The sequence below is a fragment of the Rhinopithecus roxellana genome, chromosome 5 (genome assembly GCF_007565055.1).
Source record: "Rhinopithecus roxellana isolate Shanxi Qingling chromosome 5, ASM756505v1, whole genome shotgun sequence".
Classification (NCBI taxonomy): Eukaryota; Metazoa; Chordata; class Mammalia; order Primates; family Cercopithecidae; genus Rhinopithecus; species Rhinopithecus roxellana.
Genome location: NC_044553.1, coordinates 86015732 through 86035388, shown reverse-complemented (window position 1 = coordinate 86035388; position 19657 = coordinate 86015732). Strand labels below are relative to the sequence as shown.

General features: G+C 35.5%; 1 protein-coding gene across 2 annotated transcripts in view; it reads left to right on the top strand.

Annotated features, from left to right (window-relative positions):
- The window catches only part of GPHN (gephyrin), a 736692-nt gene that overhangs the window by 446274 nt on the left and 270761 nt on the right, over nt 1–19657 (top strand). For both annotated transcript variants that reach the window (XM_030930981.1, XM_030930980.1), the window contains 3 exons: nt 10744–10810; nt 17158–17430; nt 18693–18791. In XM_030930981.1, the coding sequence (XP_030786841.1) occupies nt 10744–10810; nt 17158–17430; nt 18693–18791 (439 nt within the window). The remainder of the gene's footprint in view (nt 1–10743; nt 10811–17157; nt 17431–18692; nt 18792–19657) is intronic.

The window sequence follows — 19657 nt, the reverse complement described above, 5'->3', positions numbered from 1 at the left end:
GTTCCTTAGATTTCTGTGATAAAGTTTTGAATTGCTTTTCTGTGTTATCTTGGAGATCACTGAGTTTTCTTAAAACTACTATTTTGAGTTCTTGGTTAGGGAGCTCACATATTGCTGTTTCATTAGAGCCAGTTACTGTTTCATTGCTTTGTCCACTTGGGAAGATCATGGTTTCCTGTTTACTATTGTTTCTTTTGGATATATATACATGTCTTTGCACTGGAGGATTAGTTATATTTACTCCAGTGTTCTGTCTGGCTTGTTTTGCTTTTTTTGTGTTTGTTTTTTATCATCTTAACTTTTAGATTCAGGGGTACATGTACAGGTTTGTTACATGGGTATATCACATAATGCTGAGGTTTGTGGTACAAATGATCCCATCACCCAGGTAATGAGCATAGTACACAAAAGGTTGTTTTTCAGCCCTTGACCTCCTCCCTCTCTCTTGTACCTTGGTAGTCTGCAGTGTCTATTGTTCCATATTTATGTCCATGTGTACCAAATGTTTAGCTCCCACTTATAAGTGAGAACATGCAGTATGTGGTTTTCTGTCCCTGCACTAATTTGCTTATGATACTGGCCTCCAGGTACATCCATTGCTGCAGAGGACGTGATTTAATTCTTGTTTATGGCTGTATAGTATTCCACAGTGTGTATGTATCATATTTTCTTTATTCAATTCAGGATATATTTGATTCGAGGCTTTTTTTTTTTTTTTTTTTTTTTTTTTTTTTTTTTTACCACTTCCCTATTTTCAGTCCTAGGTGACACATTATCTCCAGGTTCACCTAAGCTCTAGTAAATGATTAGAATGCTACCCTTCTTGGATGAGGAAGGTGAAATATGGTATATCCTTCCAGTGAAGGAAAGTTGGGCCAGTGTTTCATGCCCAGGGAGCCTGTGGGATGCACCTTCTACAGCATGGTGCTGCTGAACAGCCATCACAATTTAGCATCTCCTTTGGCTGAGTTTATGAGCAGTTTCCAGGGTCAGAGACTGTAATCCCACCTCCTCCCTTTGTCTCTGCCTATCCTCAGATACATTTGTTTCTTCAGACACTTGTGATGCTTCCCATGGGTTAAGGGACAGGTCTCCTGCCAGGGAATGCAAAATGATGGGAAGCTGGCTGTTCACCTTGATCTCACTTTTCCAATGTTAAAACAGTAAGTTGGAGGAAAATTTTCTTCCTGTTTGGTGCAAGGCAGGATGGGGAGGAGGAACATCATGGATGTGGAAGTCTGATAGTCTTACTATCTGTTCGGAGTTTTTTTACTTCTTTCTGGCCCCAGGGCCACATCTCATCCTCATATTTGAGTTCTGGGATATTTCTAGTGATAATCTCTGTGCTGTTCGTTTGCTTTTGGTTTCCTGTTGAGAGGAGTGAAACCAGCCTGGTTGTACATTGCCATTTTGAAACCAGAAGTCTCTGGTTTCTTGAGATTTCCTCCTTGATCCATAGATTTTTCAGAAGTTTATGATTTAGTTTCCAAGTGTATGGGAATTTTCCTATTATCTTTCTGTTATTGATTTCAACTTTGATTCCATTGTGGTCAGAGAAGATACTCTGTAATTTCAATTATTTTAAATTTGTTTAGGTTTATTTTTATGGTCACAGATATATATTGTGACCATATATTGGTAAACAAAATGTGTTTTATTCTGTCAGGTGGAGTGTTCTATCAATTCAATCCTGTTGATTTCTGTTGCTGAGTTCTTCTATATGCTTGCTGGTTTTCTGTCTAGTCATTCTATCTTATACCATAAAAGTGACTCATATCCAACATATACAGAGAACTTCCAGATATTTACCCAATTTATGTGAAAACTTATATCCACACAAAAATCTACATGCAAATGTTTATAACAGCCTTATTCATAATTGCCAAAAGTTGGAATCAACCAAGATTTACTTCAATAGGTAAATGGATAAGCAAATTGTGCTGCATCCATACAATGGACTCTTATTCAGTAATAAAATGAAAATGAGCCATCAAGCCACTAAAAAAGACATCCTTACATGCATATTGCTAAATAAAACAAGCCAGTGTGAAAAGAATACATATTATGTGTTTCTAACTTTATGATATTGTAGTAAAAGTAAAATTATAAGAACAGTAAAATGATCAGTGGTTGCCCAGAGTTTTTGAAAAGAAAGATATAGGTGAATGGATAAAGCCCAACAGATTTTTAGGGCAGTAACACTATTTGATATGATAGCAGTAACACTATTTGGTATGAAGTAGAAATACGGAAACACGACATCATACATTTGTCAAAACTCATAGAACTTTATCACAAAGAAGGCTTAATATATGCAAATTGCATTTGATGGATCCCAGAAAGCAATGAGGACTCTGCCAAGATAATTTACGTGCATTACAAAATAAATGAAACAACCTCATGGAAGGGGGTGGAGGGGAAAGGTACTGACCTAAATAACTTCGGATATGAGTGGAGTCTGTAAGACTAAAGGTAAAAGCAACTGCACATAAGCACTTTAGTTGATAAAGTTGTATCCCATGGAGGTATGGGCTAACAATTCTAATTTTAATATATATGTATACTAGAATTGAATAGTTAATAAATGGATGGCAGGTAGTGAGAGACAAGTTTCTCACTGTTGAAGTGGGAAATTACATATGTACAAGCAAGGGGAAGAGGCTAGAATGATCCAGGTGATCCTAGGTAATGTATTAGAGTTAGAGACATCAGTATGAATTCGTATCTAGCTTTAACATAGATACAAATGGTTACGTACAGAAATATGTGTAATATATACGTACACAGGTTAGTTTACACACATATTCCTTTGCTCTGTCAGCAGAGAGGTTCCAAAAGAAATGACATACCAGTATGAAATGACATAATTAATGCTGAAATCTTAGTTTGTATTACCTTTTGGCAATAAAAGGAGCCTGGATTCCTTGGAGAAATGGCTGATTCTGAGACCAAGGCAGGAAATATACAAGATGAGCCTGTAAATCCAGAGTAAGGAAGAGCTCAAGAAAACAAACTACAACAAAAACACATATTGGCGGGTATATATTAAAGGGGCATAGGAGTCAGTTGACATCTCCCAGTGACCAAAGACGTAAAAACGTGAGCAACAAAATAAGCAGTATTTTATTATAATCCAAAGTATAACATAAATATCCATGAGTCCATGCTTATACAAATAACTTTTTGCATAAATTAATTCATGAGGGAGAAGAGACAAATGTCCTGTGCATAAAATTTCCAAATAATTTATATAGATGCTCCACCCTCAAGGAAGGGACACATAACTCCTCACTGCTTAGGCATGGGCGACACACAGTGACTTCCTTCCAAAGAGTACAGAATTGGGGGCAGTTGGGGAAGAGTAACTTTGCTGTGGGGGGCACCTGACAAATACCTCAACTAAGAGATCAAAAACAATATCAACATTCATTAGTCAGATTGATAGCATATACTGGTGATATGATATAATAAAAATGACTCTATACCTCTATAGTCTTCTTCCAAAAATCCCATAACCCTAGTCTTATCTTCAGAAAATATCAGACAGACACCATAAGTGGACATTCTGCAAAAAAAAAAAAAAAAAAAAAAAAAATGACCAGCGCTTACCAAAGCTATCAAGGTCATCAGAAACAAGGAAAGCCTGAGCATCTATCACTGCCAAGAAAAGCATAAGGAGACATGACAGCTAAATGTAATTTGGTAATCTGAATGGGATCCTGAAACAGAAAGAGGGTATTAAGTACAAAGTAAGAAGCATGAATAAACTGTGAGCTTTAGTTAATAATAATATGTCAATATTGGCTCACTAATTGCCACAAAGGTTCCATAATAATACAAGATGTTAAATGTAGGGGAAACATGGTACAGAGAATATGGGAACTCCCTATACTATCTTCTGCATTTTTCTGTAAATCCAAAATTGTTCTTAAAAATGAAGTCTATTTAATCAAATAATAATGAGATATTCTATACAACTATCAAGGAACAAATGATTTCAATATTACTTAAATTGTTCCTGAGAGCAGTAAAACGTAAACAATTCTCAATTCATGAGTCTGGGATAATCTTATTACAAAACTGGAAAATGGTAGTAGAAAAAAGGGAAGATGTAGGTTAATATTCATTGTGAACATGGATGTGAAAACTTCAAAAATAAGATACTAACATATCAAATCTATAAGTATATTTTTAAAAGATACATCAGGATAAACATGGATTTATTTCAAGGACACAAAGATGGTTAACTGATCAGCATGAATCACCACATTAACAGATTAAGGGAGAAAAGTCATATGACCTCAATTGATGCAGAAAAAGCATTTGATAAAATTCCACACCTGTTTATGAATAATGACTCTTAGCAAGCAATAATTAGAAGGGAACTTCCTTAATTTGACAAAGCAAATATAGTTAATAATTAGATATTGTTAGTATTGTCTTTAAAGTTAGGAATAAGACAGAGTCCAAGTGTATTTCTGTCTAATATTGTACAAAGTTAAAGAAATAAATGATACAAGCATTGAAAAGGACAAGTAATCTCCCTTGATTACTACATGGAAATTATTTAAAAATCAGTAGTCTTTTAGAAGTGATGGAAGAGTTCATCAGGTTTGTTGGATAGAAGATCAGGATACATCAGTTGCTGTCCTATAAATCCAAGGTGTATTTTTTAAAGGGACCAAATTTCATATTTACTGTTTATTTCATGATGTAGAGATTGTAACTGTAGCATAGTTTCTGAGCATTCCTCATTTCATCAAAATGGATTTAATAAATGTCCAAATGGTGAAGATACTGTATTAGGTGCTATACAATAGGTTCTATACAGAATCGACCCTCTAGAAGTTTATAATTTTGGGGCACCCTACACTAACAGATGGAAATACGCTAACTGTGGAACAGAAATAATAAGCCAATACATATATGAACAGTAAAGTGTTTAGATTTAAGTTTAAAATTGCAAAGAAAGAGACAACTTTATCTCAACTTTTTATTATGAAAACTTTCAAACATATGCCAAATTGAAAGAATTTTACAGTGAATACTTTAAGATTCTACTGTTAACATTTTATTGTAGTTGCTTTATCACTTATCTGTCATCTATTTGGCCAAAAGAAATTAAAAAAGAAAAACACTGCCAACATCTAGCATTGTCAGGAGAAGCAGCAACAGTGTGTTGATGGGAATGTAAATTGGTACAAACACTATAGAAAATTACTTTTATACAGTAAAACTGCACATCTGCTTATTCCTGTGACTCATAAAATCTGCTTCTAGCTATATACCCTAGAACATTAGCTTTCAAATGTTTTTAACCATAAGCCACAGTAAGAAATGTACTTAACATTGTAATTCAATACCCACACATGTATGTGTATATATATATGTATATGTATGTATGTATGTGGGTATGTATATATGCATATATTTGTACATAAACAATATGCACACACATATACAAAAGGCACAAACTTTTCTGTGTCAGTATTTATCCTAACTACCAGGAAAGCATTCTGATATTTTCTGTTCTGTTCTTTTTTAAAAAATGTGGCAACTGAAGTCAGTTTTTACTGCCCTATTAATTGGTCGTGACCTACAATTTGAAGAACAGTGTACTAGAGAAACCTTTGCACATATGTAATATTGTACAACATTGAAAATGAACTATAGCTATGCATATCAGCCTGGAGGAATCTCACAAACACAATGTTGAGTGAGAAAACCAAGTTGTATAAGAATATACACAGTGTGATTTCATTTGTATATAAATTTCAAAAGCATGCTAAAATGAAAATCTACTTAAACATACGTGGAAAAGGTTTTTTTTTTAAGTAAATGACTTATATAAGCACCACATGGATGAACCTTGAAAACATTATGTTAAGTAAAAGAAGCAAGTCACAAAAGGCGACATATTATATGTTTCCCTTTATATGAAATGTCTAGAAAAGGCAAATCTGTATGGACAGAAAATAGCTTAGTGAATGCCTAGGGCTGGGAGTTGCAAGAAAATGTGGAGTGACTGCTAATGGGCATGGGATTTTTTTGTGGAGGGTGATGAAAATGTTATAAAATGGATTGCCGGGATGATTGTACAACTCTGAGAGTATACTTTTAAAACTATTGAACTGTATCTTTTAAATGGGTAAATTGTATGGTATTTGAATTTTATATTGATAGAGCTGTTTTGCAAAAAAAAGTAAGAGAATGAAAATTCAGGATAATAGTTATTTGGAGAAGAAGGGACTTGAGATCAGGGCAAGGCACACAGTACTCTTTGAAGGTATCAGTGATAGTGTATTTCTTCACCTAGGTAGTAGGCACGTCAGTGGGATTTTTATTGTTATTGTCTGTTTTATACACATGTCATACCTTGTTGTATATTTAATATTTAACAGAAATTTTAAGAGAAGCACTATTTTTCATATTGTTCTATTCTCATGCCTGTTGTGATCAAGTTTAACATAGAATATTGAACTTCTAGTGTAAATCTAAATTAGGACTAGTTTTCATCCAAATATGTCCTGTTTTTAAAACTTACTCTTTTTGTATTAAAATTTCAAAAAAAAAATAGAATAAAAAGGTAACTGTCCCATTATATAGTCTGTGGGTCAGGATATACTTAACTATAACCTGTACGCTTTTCTTCATCACCTTTGCAACCACCCTAATTCACCTGTTACATTTTTTGACATTATCTTAACTGTATTCCTTGCTTCTTGTCTTGCACCTCTCCAAACAATTTTCTACTTTGCAGCCAGAAATATCTGTTGAAAATACACATATTAGCATGTTATTTCTCTGCTCAAAATTTTTTAGCAAAATCTCTCTCTCCACTGTAGAAAAAGTCTATGGATAAAGACTGAATTCCTTAAGATTACTTTCCAGGGCCTGTATAATTTGTCACTGCTGCTTTTTGCATCAGCTTCCACACACACTCGTTGTTGTTACCACACATATCAGGTTCTATTGTTAGATTCTAAGTACTTTGTACATGCCGTTTTCTCTGCCTTGAATGTTCTTCCTTCCCTCTTTACCTCTGTAACACCTACCAGTTATTCAGACAGAAGCTTAGATTTTTCCTTCCTTACAGAAGCCTTCTCTTAACTACTCCTGTCCTCCCTTACCTAAGACTAAAATGCCCTTCCTATTGTTCCTGAAGGATTTTTGCTTCATATACATTTACATTTATTTAAAATATGTTTTATATTTTATATACATAAACAAAAACAAGGTGCTATGTAACATGCTGAATCAGATACATGAGAGAAAATAAACGAAGAATCAGTCAACTTGTATTTAGTGTTTGTTATTATCAGACTTTCTTTTCTTTATATCTTCTGTCATCCCCTTTCAGTTCATCTTAGACTATTATTCCTGAAATAGTGCTTCGTAATGTTAGTAATAGAATCCATTAATCATCCCCAATGCCTTAAGAATACATTCTAGTTCTTTACAGTGAATTCATGACTTCTACTGTCTAATTCTAATGTACTTTTTAAGGAAAGATGGACCAAGTATTTATTTAATGCCTATTATGTACTAGAGTATACTGTACATTGTATTTCAAAGATTATGTTAATCCTTTTAACAACTCAGATTCTGGAAACTAAGGATTAAAGAAGTTTAGTGATGAAGACAGGATTACACTAATAGTAAATAGTAGTACCAAAATTCAAGCACAGTTTATCACAGCGGTTCTCAAACTTTTCCATGGATTAGAGTCGACTAGAGAACTTGTTAAAATACAGATTACTGGACCCCACCCTCACAGTTTTTTATCCAATATATCAGCAACGGAGAGGAGGGGGTAGGGGTAGTATGGGAAATTTTGCCTTTCCAACAAATTCCTATATGATTTATATGTTTCTGGTCCAGAGACCACAAATTGAAAAATACTAATCTATCAGACAGCAACATCTTTCTGCTAGTCCTTCTTACCTCACATTACTCCTCTATAAGTAAGCAAATGGATGCTTGCTGGTGAGAGACAATACACTCAAAATGCACTTGGTACTTTTTTTAACTCTGTGCTTTTGCATTATTGTTTCCCTCCTCCTAAACTGCCCTTCTTTTTGGTTTTTGTTTTGTTTTGTTTTTTTGAGACGAAGTCACACTCTTGTCACCCAGGCTGCAGTTCAATGGCATAATCTTGGCTCATTGCAACCTCCACCTCCCAGATTCAAGCAATTCTCCTGCCTCAGCTTCCAGAGTAGCTAGAATTACAGGCACCAGCTACCACACCCAGCTAATTTTTTTGTATTTTCAGAAGAGACAGGGTTTCACCATATTGTCCAGGCTGGTCTCGAACTCCTGACCTTGTGATCCTCCTGCCTCGGCCTCCCAAAGTGCTGGGATTACAGGTGTGAGCCACCAGACTGGCCTACTTTTTTTTTTAACCCATGGTACTTTATACCAATTTGTATTACTACTTACTATCTTGTGTTGTAGTTGTTTATATGCTTTAATGTTCTACATTTTACAATTATAAACTTCTTAAGCATTTGGGTTGCATGTATTCCATAATACTTAGTACAGATCTTTAGCTATTTGATGAATATTGGAATATGCTAAAACTTTGGAGCTTATAGGTTTTAAATTATTGAATGATATAATGTTTGTGAAAATACTTTATTAATCCTAAAGCATTATATAGAAGAGAAGTACTTTCTCCTTGCAGTGACTCTGGACATTCTGTAGGTGAAAAAGTATATCTCAAAATTAATTTTTAAACACTTCAAAGAGCTCAGGAAAATGAGAAAGAATAAATAAATCTCTGATCTCATGTTTTGCCAAAATAAAAGGCAAAAAAAATTGATGAGAAGTAACAAATGTAATCTCCTGACTATATAGCAAAACATTTAATTATATCACATATGCATACATAAACACACAGAAACATAGTGGTTTGGATGTAACTTTTGGTTATATTAGCACTGCTACTAGCATGTCAACCTAGAGCAAGTGAAGGATTATTGGAGACATAAAAAGCCTGGATTTGATTACCAAAAATTGGAATAAAAAGAATGAACTAAGTTTTCACTTGCCACTAGCCTTCTAATGGAGGGAGTTACAACTTTCTTGGAAAATAAAATCCAACACATTTCATAATATGTGATAAAATTGTCACAGTGATGTCAGTAAGGATGAGTTCATGGACATTAATAAACACAGGATGGGATGAACTTACTGTATAAAATTACAAAGATCCCAGAGCCATGTATTAATCAAATCCTTTGTACCCCAAATTATTTTTCCATATTTTGTAGGTAACTATATTTGTCTTTCCTTCATAGAAATGTTGGGAGAATAATATGCAGTAATTGTTATGATAATATTTCTAGTTTTTAGAAGGAAAGGTGCTATAAACTTCTGGATGTAGCTAATACTGTATTCTACAAGGGATTATTGTGCTCTTAGTTAAAATTCTAGATTTATTCAATAAATTGCTAGTTTTGCTTACATGAAAATAGAGAACTTAATATTGATGACATTCCAATCATATTACTGGTGATATAATCAATTAGCTATCATATTGACAAAAAAGTACAATGTAGCTTTTTAGTTTGGAAAGAAAAACAAAATTCCCAAGTAAACAGGAACATATTAAGAACTATATAATTACCCAGTGCCATTTTGTCACTAAAGTACTTTATCCAATTCTGACTGCCAGAACTAAAACAGATTTTGAAGAAATATCATTAAGATTAAAGGTCAGAAAATAGCCTTAAAGTTTTTAATGAAACAATGAATAGTTTTTCTAGTAAGAAGAAGGCCAGCAGTAAACAGTTTTGTATATATGGCAAGTTGTAAATAAATGGCAATCTTCTCTTTCAGATCATAAATAGGACAAGAAGAAAAAGTAACAAAATATAGGACAGACAGTTTTAGGTTATTTCGGAGAAGAAGAGTGGTTAAAGAAAAACTCAAGACGTTCAGGGAAGAGTATTCTTACATTACTTTAAAAATACTGTAACATTTTAAAAATAGCATAATCTCTTTGTTTTCAAATTATGAAAATAAGATAATGTTACCAGATCAAAGTAACACAGCCAGTCAATGACAGCATAATTCCAGCTCTCATATGAAATCTAGGCCTTTGATCCTTGACTCCAGTCTTCCACTGCTTTTCCATTTTTTATGTTTCTTAACCAGTTAGTTTAAATGTGGCCTGGAAATTGACAATTATCTCTGAAAGACCTTTCTAACTTAAAATGCCTGCGATTATCAATGGGTCTATTAATGAATGAGCTCTCCAACCTCTTCCCTTCTGCCATTCACTTGTGAAAAACCTTGTTTTACTTTAAAACTTATAGACTTCCTGAGAAGCAAGAGCTCGAATCTAAATCTTAAGTGCTTTTTGTGTTAGACTTTTGAACATAAATAGCACTAAGCATTTTTAATGCACTATCTCAAACTCTTAAACAATTGTATAAAATATGAAGAAGCTGAAGTTAGACAAAATAGGCAATTAGACTTGGTCAGATTACTTAAAAGTAGGTAAATTATTCTGATTCCACATTCAGTACAGTTTTTCCAATTTGCCATACTGACCATAATGTAAAAACTTCAACCAGAATGCCTAATTTGTATAGCAAGCAGTGAATGTCTTAAGATAACAATTTTATTCCTAAAACAGTTGTTTATATGTAAAGTAAAATGATTGTTCTTTGTTGTTAATGTATTTAAACCGGACATTCATTGCAATTTAGTATTCATCTACTTTCTCTTTTGTTTCAGGCCTGTATGTGGAATCAGAGGGAAAACGCTCATAATTAACCTGCCAGGTAGCAAGAAAGGATCTCAGGTAAATCACCTGGACATGTTAATGTTTTAGTGTAAGAGATTTTGACCAGCTGTGAAAGTTAGCCAGCCAAAAAGTTGGAGCACTCCACAAGACTGCCCTCACTTCTGATACCAGTTGCAGGATTTCCAAAGTCACTCTTGGGTTCAGTAATTCAATGGAAAGACATAGAACTCACTAAAAACTGTTACACTTACAGTTATGGTTTATTATGGGGAAAGGATACAGATTAAAATCAGCCAAGAGAAGAAGTGCATAAGACAATGTCCAGGAATACTACCAAACACAGAGCTTCCCTTGTCCACTCCCTGTAGAGTCATGAATGCTTTACTCTCCTGGCATTCGTGTATGATAATATACTTTTAATATTGCCAATCAGAGAAGCTCACCTGAGTTTTTGATGTCCAGAGGTTTTTGTTGTTGTTGTTGTTGTTGTTGTTGTTGTTGTTTGGGTTTGTTGTTGTTGTTGTTGTTGTTGTTGTTGCAGTTAATCATATTTTGCCCATGTGAATGACCTTTAGTCTTTAGCGCTTCCCAGAGATTGGATTGATAGCATTAGTCTCCAGTATGTTCCAGAACTGACACCGTGTGGCCCAAAGTCCCCATCATAAGTCATATTGTTAGATTGTATGGTGACCAAAGCCATCAGGTAAACAAAGACACTGCTGTCACACATGACATTCTGAGGACCTAGAGATCTCCAACTAGTTAAGGGCAACTACTTTTACCCTCATACTCTCTTAGGGTACTGTTAATTCTTCGCTCTACAAGCTACCCCCTGGCCTTTGGCCAAGGCTTTTTTTATTGTACAGCAACACAGTCATGTTTGTCTGGGTATCTATATTTACTATGGCATTTATGTGACAGACACAGCAGTAGTATCAGTGTGAATATGCCTAAGATTTGGCCGAGGCAGTGTAGGGTATGGATAGATTTAGAGAAATAACTAATCCATCCACTAAAGCCATTACCTACATTTTTATAATTTTGTATAAATTTAATAATTTCTCACCTTAATCTACTACCAAAAATACTATTGATATGTTTGTACAGAACTGTATATCATAGAAATTAGCTGATGGTTACCTAAGTGCAGTTCTTCCTCAGGCCAGTCATTTTCTATTGGCATTATATCCTGAGGAGGCTTAAATTGAATTTCCCAATACACTTAGCCATAACCTAAAAAATAAAAGTCAAAAGATACTGTCACATTCTTAGAGTCCTTCTCAGACATTAACAGACCAGAATGTCTCCCAGAATGATGCTAATCAGGTTTGCAGGCTTGTTGGATTCCAAAAATAGGAGTAGTCTCAGCAACATATGACCACTCTTTCAAGCATCTGTTACAGTTGAGCTAAGAAACAATGTCATCTCTTGTTCTGAACCTCTTTGGAAATACCAATGCAGTATTATTTCCCTTACTGCATAACCTATCCATTCATTCCTTTACCCTCAGCTACCATTCCTCCTTCTCTCTATTTATGCCCAAACTTTTCCACCTTTTAAAGAGTTGTAAGGTTTGGCCACTGTGCTAATTCAGATTGCCATTGGTGATACTAGTTTAGCAAGTTCCTCCTGCACAGTCTATTCCCATTCATATAGAGTAGGATTGTATCCTTTACTTTCATTTTAGCTAGCATAGATAACAATAACCAAGAGATTGTGTGTTTAACTTCTTTCTTTATGTTTTTCATCTCCTTATGCATCCAATGAGACAACTTTTTGGGAATTATCTCCATTAACTAATCACAGTACAGAAGCAATTTCATACTGTGGTTGACACTGTCTTCACTCAGTGATCAAAGGTTCATCATCCCACACCCTCTCTTCACTTCCTAAGCCATTTATTTCAGTGAGTTAGGGTCTTTCTAGAACATCTTATTTTTGACACCAACTGTAAGGAGTTTTAGCCAACTGCAAAAAATAGCAACCTACAAATGTCAAGTACTCTACAAAATTGCCCTCACTTCTAACCCTAATTGCAAATTCAGGAGATCCTAAAATGACCTTCAGGTTTAGTAATTTACTAGCATTCGTGGAACTCACAGAAGGCTGTTATACTCATGATTGTTCACGCAAGGAAAGAATACGGATTAAAGTCAGCCAAGGGAGGAAGTGCATAGGGCAGAGTCTAACAGAAGTAACAAATGAGGAACTTCTGTTGTCCTCTCTCTTTGGAGACATGCACATATCACCCTTCTGGCATCAGTTTGTGATACCACACATGGAGTAATGCCCGCTGGGGATGCTCACCTGAGTCTTTGGTATCCAGAGCTTTCATTGGGACTCAAACACTTACTGCCAGTGTGGCTGACCTGGAATCTTTAGTCCTAAAGTAGAGAGAAGCACTTGGGGGTCTTCCATGTAGAAAGTAGGGTCAGAAGGCTGAGCGCAGTGGCTCATGCCTGTAATCCCAGCACTTTGGGAGGCCGAGGCGGGCGGATCACGAGGTCAGGAGATCGACACCACCCTGGCTAACACGGTGAAACCCCGTCTCTACTAAAAATACAAAAAATTAGCCGGGCATGGTGGCGGGCGCCTGTAGTCCCAACTACTCGGGCAAGCCGAGATCGTGCCACTGCACTCCAGCCTGGGCGACAGAGCGAGACTCCATTCCCCGCCCCCAACCCCGCAAAAAAAAAAAAAAAAAAAAAGAAAGTAGGGTCAGAAGGCCAAGAAAGGGAATATGAATATATATCCAATTCACTTAGGAACTTTTATGCAGGGGCAAAAACTTATGTCAAAGTAGTCACAAGATTGTTTAATAGACAGATGAATGAAACTCCATGTTTACTGCTAAACACCAAAGCTTTGTGTGAAATCTTGAATTAATGGGGAAAAAGGAAGGGTATCCTATACCTGTCTATTCTTTTCCTGATCCCTTCCCCTCATTCCTGAACTGCAGTCTAACATTGTTAGACTGTCTCTGGTGCCCAAAGTCCATAGGCAACAAAGACATTCCTATTAGGCATGAAATTCCAAGGACCTAGAGATCACTCCCAGAAGCTAAGTGTAAAGACCAGACCTCTCCTCGGTCAAGGTTAAATTCTTTACTATACAGTCTTTAACGAGTAAACTGATTGAGCCATACAAAGATAGGCCAAAAGATTAGGCATCTTTCCCGATATTATGTGATCCTCCAAAAATTTTTAAGATTTTTTTTTTTACAGTCTTAGATTTTAAGCTGTTACTTCAAATGTGAAAGAGAAAGACCTCCACCTATTCTGCAAATATATCTGGCCTTATGTTCTGGTTTTTAGGTTCTCACCTATTCTCTTTTGGTGATATATTATAGATAATAGTGAGCACCTCAGCAGCAGATTATATTAACTTTATGTAGTACTCTTTACAAGCTTATTTTATATTTTGCATGCTGTACGATGTTACCTAGCTACACTTTATGATGGTAGTTGGAACTTTAGCTCTCTGGACAAAATAATCTGGTTCTCACATGGGTTGTTAGTTCTACTGCCCTGCTCTAACTAAAAATATGATTTCCTGCCTTTTTTTAAACAACTTCAGTACCAATAAATCTTTATTTATTCATTGTATTTTTCCCAGAAAAGGAGAAGGGATAGGAAAAGAGTCAGCATGTGTGTTTAAAAAAAAAAATGATTAGAAGATGGGAAAAGAAGTAGACAGTATAGCAACATCAACCTTCAAATAAACATTCCCCAGTGGTGGGGTCACTGAAGCCCAAAGGGGCTCAGTCTCCTGCAGTTCAAGAATGAGGGGTCGGGATTAGGAAAAATAACAGACAGGTACAGGCTACCCCCCCTCCCCATAAATTCAAGATTTCGCACAAAGATTTGGTATCTAGCAGTAAACATAGAGTTTCATTTGTCTGTCTCCTATTAAACAATCTTGTGGCCACTTTGATGTAAGTTTCTTGCGCCTGTGTAAAAGTTCCTGAATGCCTTGGATATCAACATTCATATTCCTTTACTTAGCCTCCTGAGCCCACTTTCTGCATTGAAGGTTCCAGTTGCTTCTCTCTACTTTTGGATTAAAGATTAAGTAGATTTGGCCAGGCGTTGGGGCTCACGTCTGTAATCCCAGCACTTTGGGAGGCCGAGACGGGCCAATCACAAGGTCAGAAGTTCAAGACCAGCCTGGCCAAGATGTTGAAACCCCATCTCTATTAAAAATACAAAAAATTTAGCCGGGCGTGGTGGTGGACACCTGAAATCCCAGCTACTCAGGGTGCTGAGGCAGAGAATTGCTTGAACCCGGGAGATGGAGGTTGCAGTGAGCCGAGATGGCGCCATTGCACTCCAGCCTGGGCGACAGAGTGAGACTCCGTCTCAAAAAAAAAAAGATTAAGTAGATTGGGCTTCTTTCCTACCTTTTCTGTCTTTCTCATAATGCATCTTTAAACTACCAAGTTGTATATTGAAATTTTACTTTTTAAAAAATGCAGTGCATGCTTTTCTCTTTTTTTAAGAGAATCTGAATCTGACCATCCATGCCTGTCCTCAATCTTTTTTTTATTATTTTTCCATAAGTTATTGGGGTACAGGTAGTATTTGGTTACATGAGTAAGTTCCTTAGTGGTGATTTGTGAGATCCTGGTGCACTCATCACCCGAGAAGTGTACATTGCACTGTATTTGTTGTCTTATCCCTCGCCCCCCACACTCTTTCCCATAAGTCCCCAAAGTTCATTGTGTCATTCCTATGCCTTTGCATCCTCATAGCTTAGCTCCTACATGTCAGTGAAAACATACGATGTTTGGTTTTCCATTTCTGAGTTACTTCACTTAGAATAATAGTCTGTAATCTCATCCAGGTCATTGCAAATGCTGTTAATTCATTCCTTTTTATGACTGAGTAGTATACTATGATGTATTGTAGTTTATCCACTCATTGATTGATGGGCGTTTGATCACGATTTTGCGATTGTGAATTACGCTGCTATAAACGTGTGTGCAAGTGTGTTTTTTGAATAATGACTTCTTTTCCTCTGGGTAGATACCCAGTAGTGGGATTGCTGGATCAAATGGTAGTTCTACTTTTAGTTCTTTGAGGAATCTCTGCAGTTTTCCATAGCTGTTTTACTAGTTTACATTCCCACCAACAGTGTAGAAGTGTTCCCTGTTTACCACATCCATGCCAACATCTACTGTTTTTTGATTATTTGATTATGGCCATTCTTGCAGGAGTAAGGTGGTATTGCATCGCAGTTTTGATTTGCATTTCCCTGATCATTAGTGATGTTGAGCATTTTTACATATGTTTGTTGGCCATTTGTATATCTTCTTTTGAGAATTGTCTGTTCATGTCATTAGCCCACTTTTTGATGGGACTGTTTGTTTGTTTTTTCTTACTGATTTGTTTGAGTTCATTGTAGAATCTGGAATTTAGTCCTTTGTCAGATGTGTAAATTGTGAAGATTACAAAGCACTGCTGAAAGAAATCATAGACGACACAAACAAATGTAAACAGATTCCATGCTCATGGATTAGCAGGATCAAGATTGTGAAAATGACCGTACTGCCAAATGCAATTTTCAAATTCAATGCACTTCCCATCAAAATACCACCATCATCCTTCACAGAGTTAGGAAAAACAATTCTAAAATTCATGTGGCACCAAAAAAGAGCCCACATAGCCAAAGCAAGACTAAGCAAAAAGAACAAATCTGGAGGCATCACGTTACCTGATTTCAAACTACACTATAAGGCCACAGTCACCAAAACAGCATGGTACTGGTGTAAAAATAGGCACATAGATGAGTGGAACAGAATAGAGAACCCAGAAACAAAATCAAAAACTTACAGCCAACTGATCTTCAACAAAGCAAACAAAAACATAAAGTAGGGAAAGGACACCCTTTTCAACAAGTGGTGCTGGGATAATTGGCTGGCCCTATGTAGGAGAATGAAACTTGATCCTCAACTCTCACCTTATGCAAAAATCAACTCAAGATGGATTAAGGACTTAAACCTAAGACCTGAAACTATAAGAACTGTAGAAGATAACATTGGAAAAACACTTCTAGACATTGGCTTAAACAAGGGTTCATGATCAAAAACCCAAAAGCAATCGCAATAAAAACAAAGATAAATAGCTAGGACCTAATTAAACTAAGGAGCTTTTGCATGGCAAAAGGAACAGTCAGCAGAGTGTATGTTTCTGTAGCACTGTAGTTCCTTAGCTTATAGAGAATACTGTAATGTATGTTATGCTTACTTCATGGCATATTGCTAAGACAATGTTTTACATATGATTCATTCTTGAGATTGATGGAGGGAAATGCAGATCCAAAATCACAAAACAATTTGATTGCCACCATCTTATATAATTACAAAAGTGCTTCATCTTAATTTTTTTTCTTTCTCTTGCATACAGGAATGCTTTCAATTCATACTGCCAGCTCTACCTCATGCCATTGACCTTTTACGTGATGCTATTGTAAAAGTAAAGGAGGTGCATGATGAACTTGAAGATTTGCCTTCCCCACCACCCCCTCTTTCCCCTCCTCCTACTACCAGCCCCCATAAACAGACAGAAGACAAAGGGGTTCAATGTGAGGAAGAGGAAGAAGAGAAGAAAGACAGTGGTGTTGCTTCAACAGAAGATAGTTCCTCATCACATATAACTGCAGCAGCCATTGCTGCCAAGGTAAGCCTGATGAGAGATACTCAAGAGGCCTAAAGGACCCACAGGTAAATGTACTGGTTTCATCTGTTTTCCATCACATCCCTCCCTACATTTAATACTTCTTCAGACAACCCTAAAAAAAATAACTGGGATGTCCATGACACTTCACTACTATGTTTCCTTCTTGATAGAGATTCCTTGAAGGCACTGAAGTTTATTCTGAGTTCTGAGGCATTACTGATGAGCTGTTGCCTATTGAAGTAATAGCTACAATGATATACAATGTGACATTTTAGAACTCTTTGGAGATGTCATTTTTGTGGACATATTAAATATATAATGTATATATATTCAAAATATCAAAACTTCACATATTCTTGAAGGAACAGCAAACTGAAGGTAAAAGACCTTAGATGATTCAAGAAATGAGTTGGGAAAGATTAATAAAGATTTTTAAAGGGACAAAGCTTTTCAGCAATTGTCGAATTTTTCTTAACTAATAACTTATTCAAATATTGCTTGACACAAATGACCCTAGTGGCAAAGATAGGAAATGGATATATTTGCATGTTTAATTTAATAAAGTAATAAATATTATTAGGACAATACCAAAGTATTACAAATTCTCTTTGGGCAACTCCATGGGTAAATATACTACCTTGAGTTACTTGAGTAAATTTAACTGTCTTAAAGTTATAGAACATAGTTTATTCTTCATACCTACTAAAATCCAGCTAGTATGCCTTAATATCTTCAGAAAGTAACATATCAATTCTGGAGATTATGATTTTTCATTAAGAGCATAAAGATTGAAAATTTAATTGCTATATGAAGTAATTCTCAGAGTTTTATGGATTATCCAGTGATTTTGGCTATGAGCATAGTGAGGTTTTTTTTTAACAACATATAGATTAGAATCATCGAGAAATCCTTTTCAAGTATCCATTCAGTGACCCAGTAAGTGCTTACTTAAGGCTAGTAAGTATTTAAGTTGTGTGTTTTTTTAAATGAAACTAATTGGTGAAATAGGTGCATTTTTAAATCATTATATATTCTTTTTCCTTTACTCTGAATTAAAAGAGAAGAAGTGCCATAAGTTTCAATCTTAGGAGAGAAGCTTATGGCATTTAAAATCTAAGCTGATTCTGTCATTCTACATTTGGAAAATGTTAGCATTTCATTTTTCCATTTGTTTTTACCTTTTTTCCTTTTTAGTCATTTTGTTTGTATAGTTTCATGTTTTCCTGTCACTATATTCATAGTTGTTATGTGTTGTGCATTAGAAGCATCCATTCTACACCAGTCCTGCTGTTGTCATGGCACACGGTGAACAGCCCATCCCTGGTCTCATCAATTATTCCCATCATTCAACAGATGAACGGGTAAGACAAGAGGCTTTTGCATTAATGATTTTCCAAATATGTATTCTACTTCCTCTCCTTGGAGATAGGCTGTAGCATATGGAAGATGTGTTGTTTTATCCTGATGGATTTTCAGCATTGCTTTCTTGTGAAAGTGTAAGTGCCATTGAGTATATCCATCAAGGAATTTAATAGAGTTTCTCCTGTGACTAAAGTATTCTGCTATCATTAAGATTCTGTCATTTGTGACAATGCACTTTTCTCAAATGACTTGCAAGAAATTCATTGCTCAGAAGTTATTTTTGTCTTACCAATTTCATCAGATAGCTTTAAATAAATTGCCTGGCTTAAAATTACCTCTTAAGAGAATCACTTTGAGTCTTAAAATCTAGACAGATTGGTCAAGCAAATAGTTGATTTGTATTAACCTTCCTATTTTTTCTCATGATTTTGCGTCTCTTTTTTTTTCTTCATTCATTGGGCTCTCATTACAACCATTTGCAGAGTTGAATTTTGATATAAATTCTGTGATTCCTCATCATAAGTAAACTTTTTAGGTGCATATTTGTTTATTCAGTCACTGGCTCAATGATAACTTGCAAAAAATGCCAGGTTGTAAAAGATTAAACTGATACATAAAAATCATCAAACACTGATAATTTAGACATTGGATGTAAAAAAAAAAAAAACTGATCTAAGTCCCTAAAATGGATATAAAATGAGAGGGACAGAGAAGAAAAAGAAATAATAAAGGCTTTTAAATACTTAGGAAGCAAAACACCCAAAATTTGGAGAGAAAAAAACCAACAACTTAGCATCCATAGTCTCTTAGAAAATACTACCAAATGGCGACATTTTAAAAATTTTAATTTTGTGGGGTACATAGT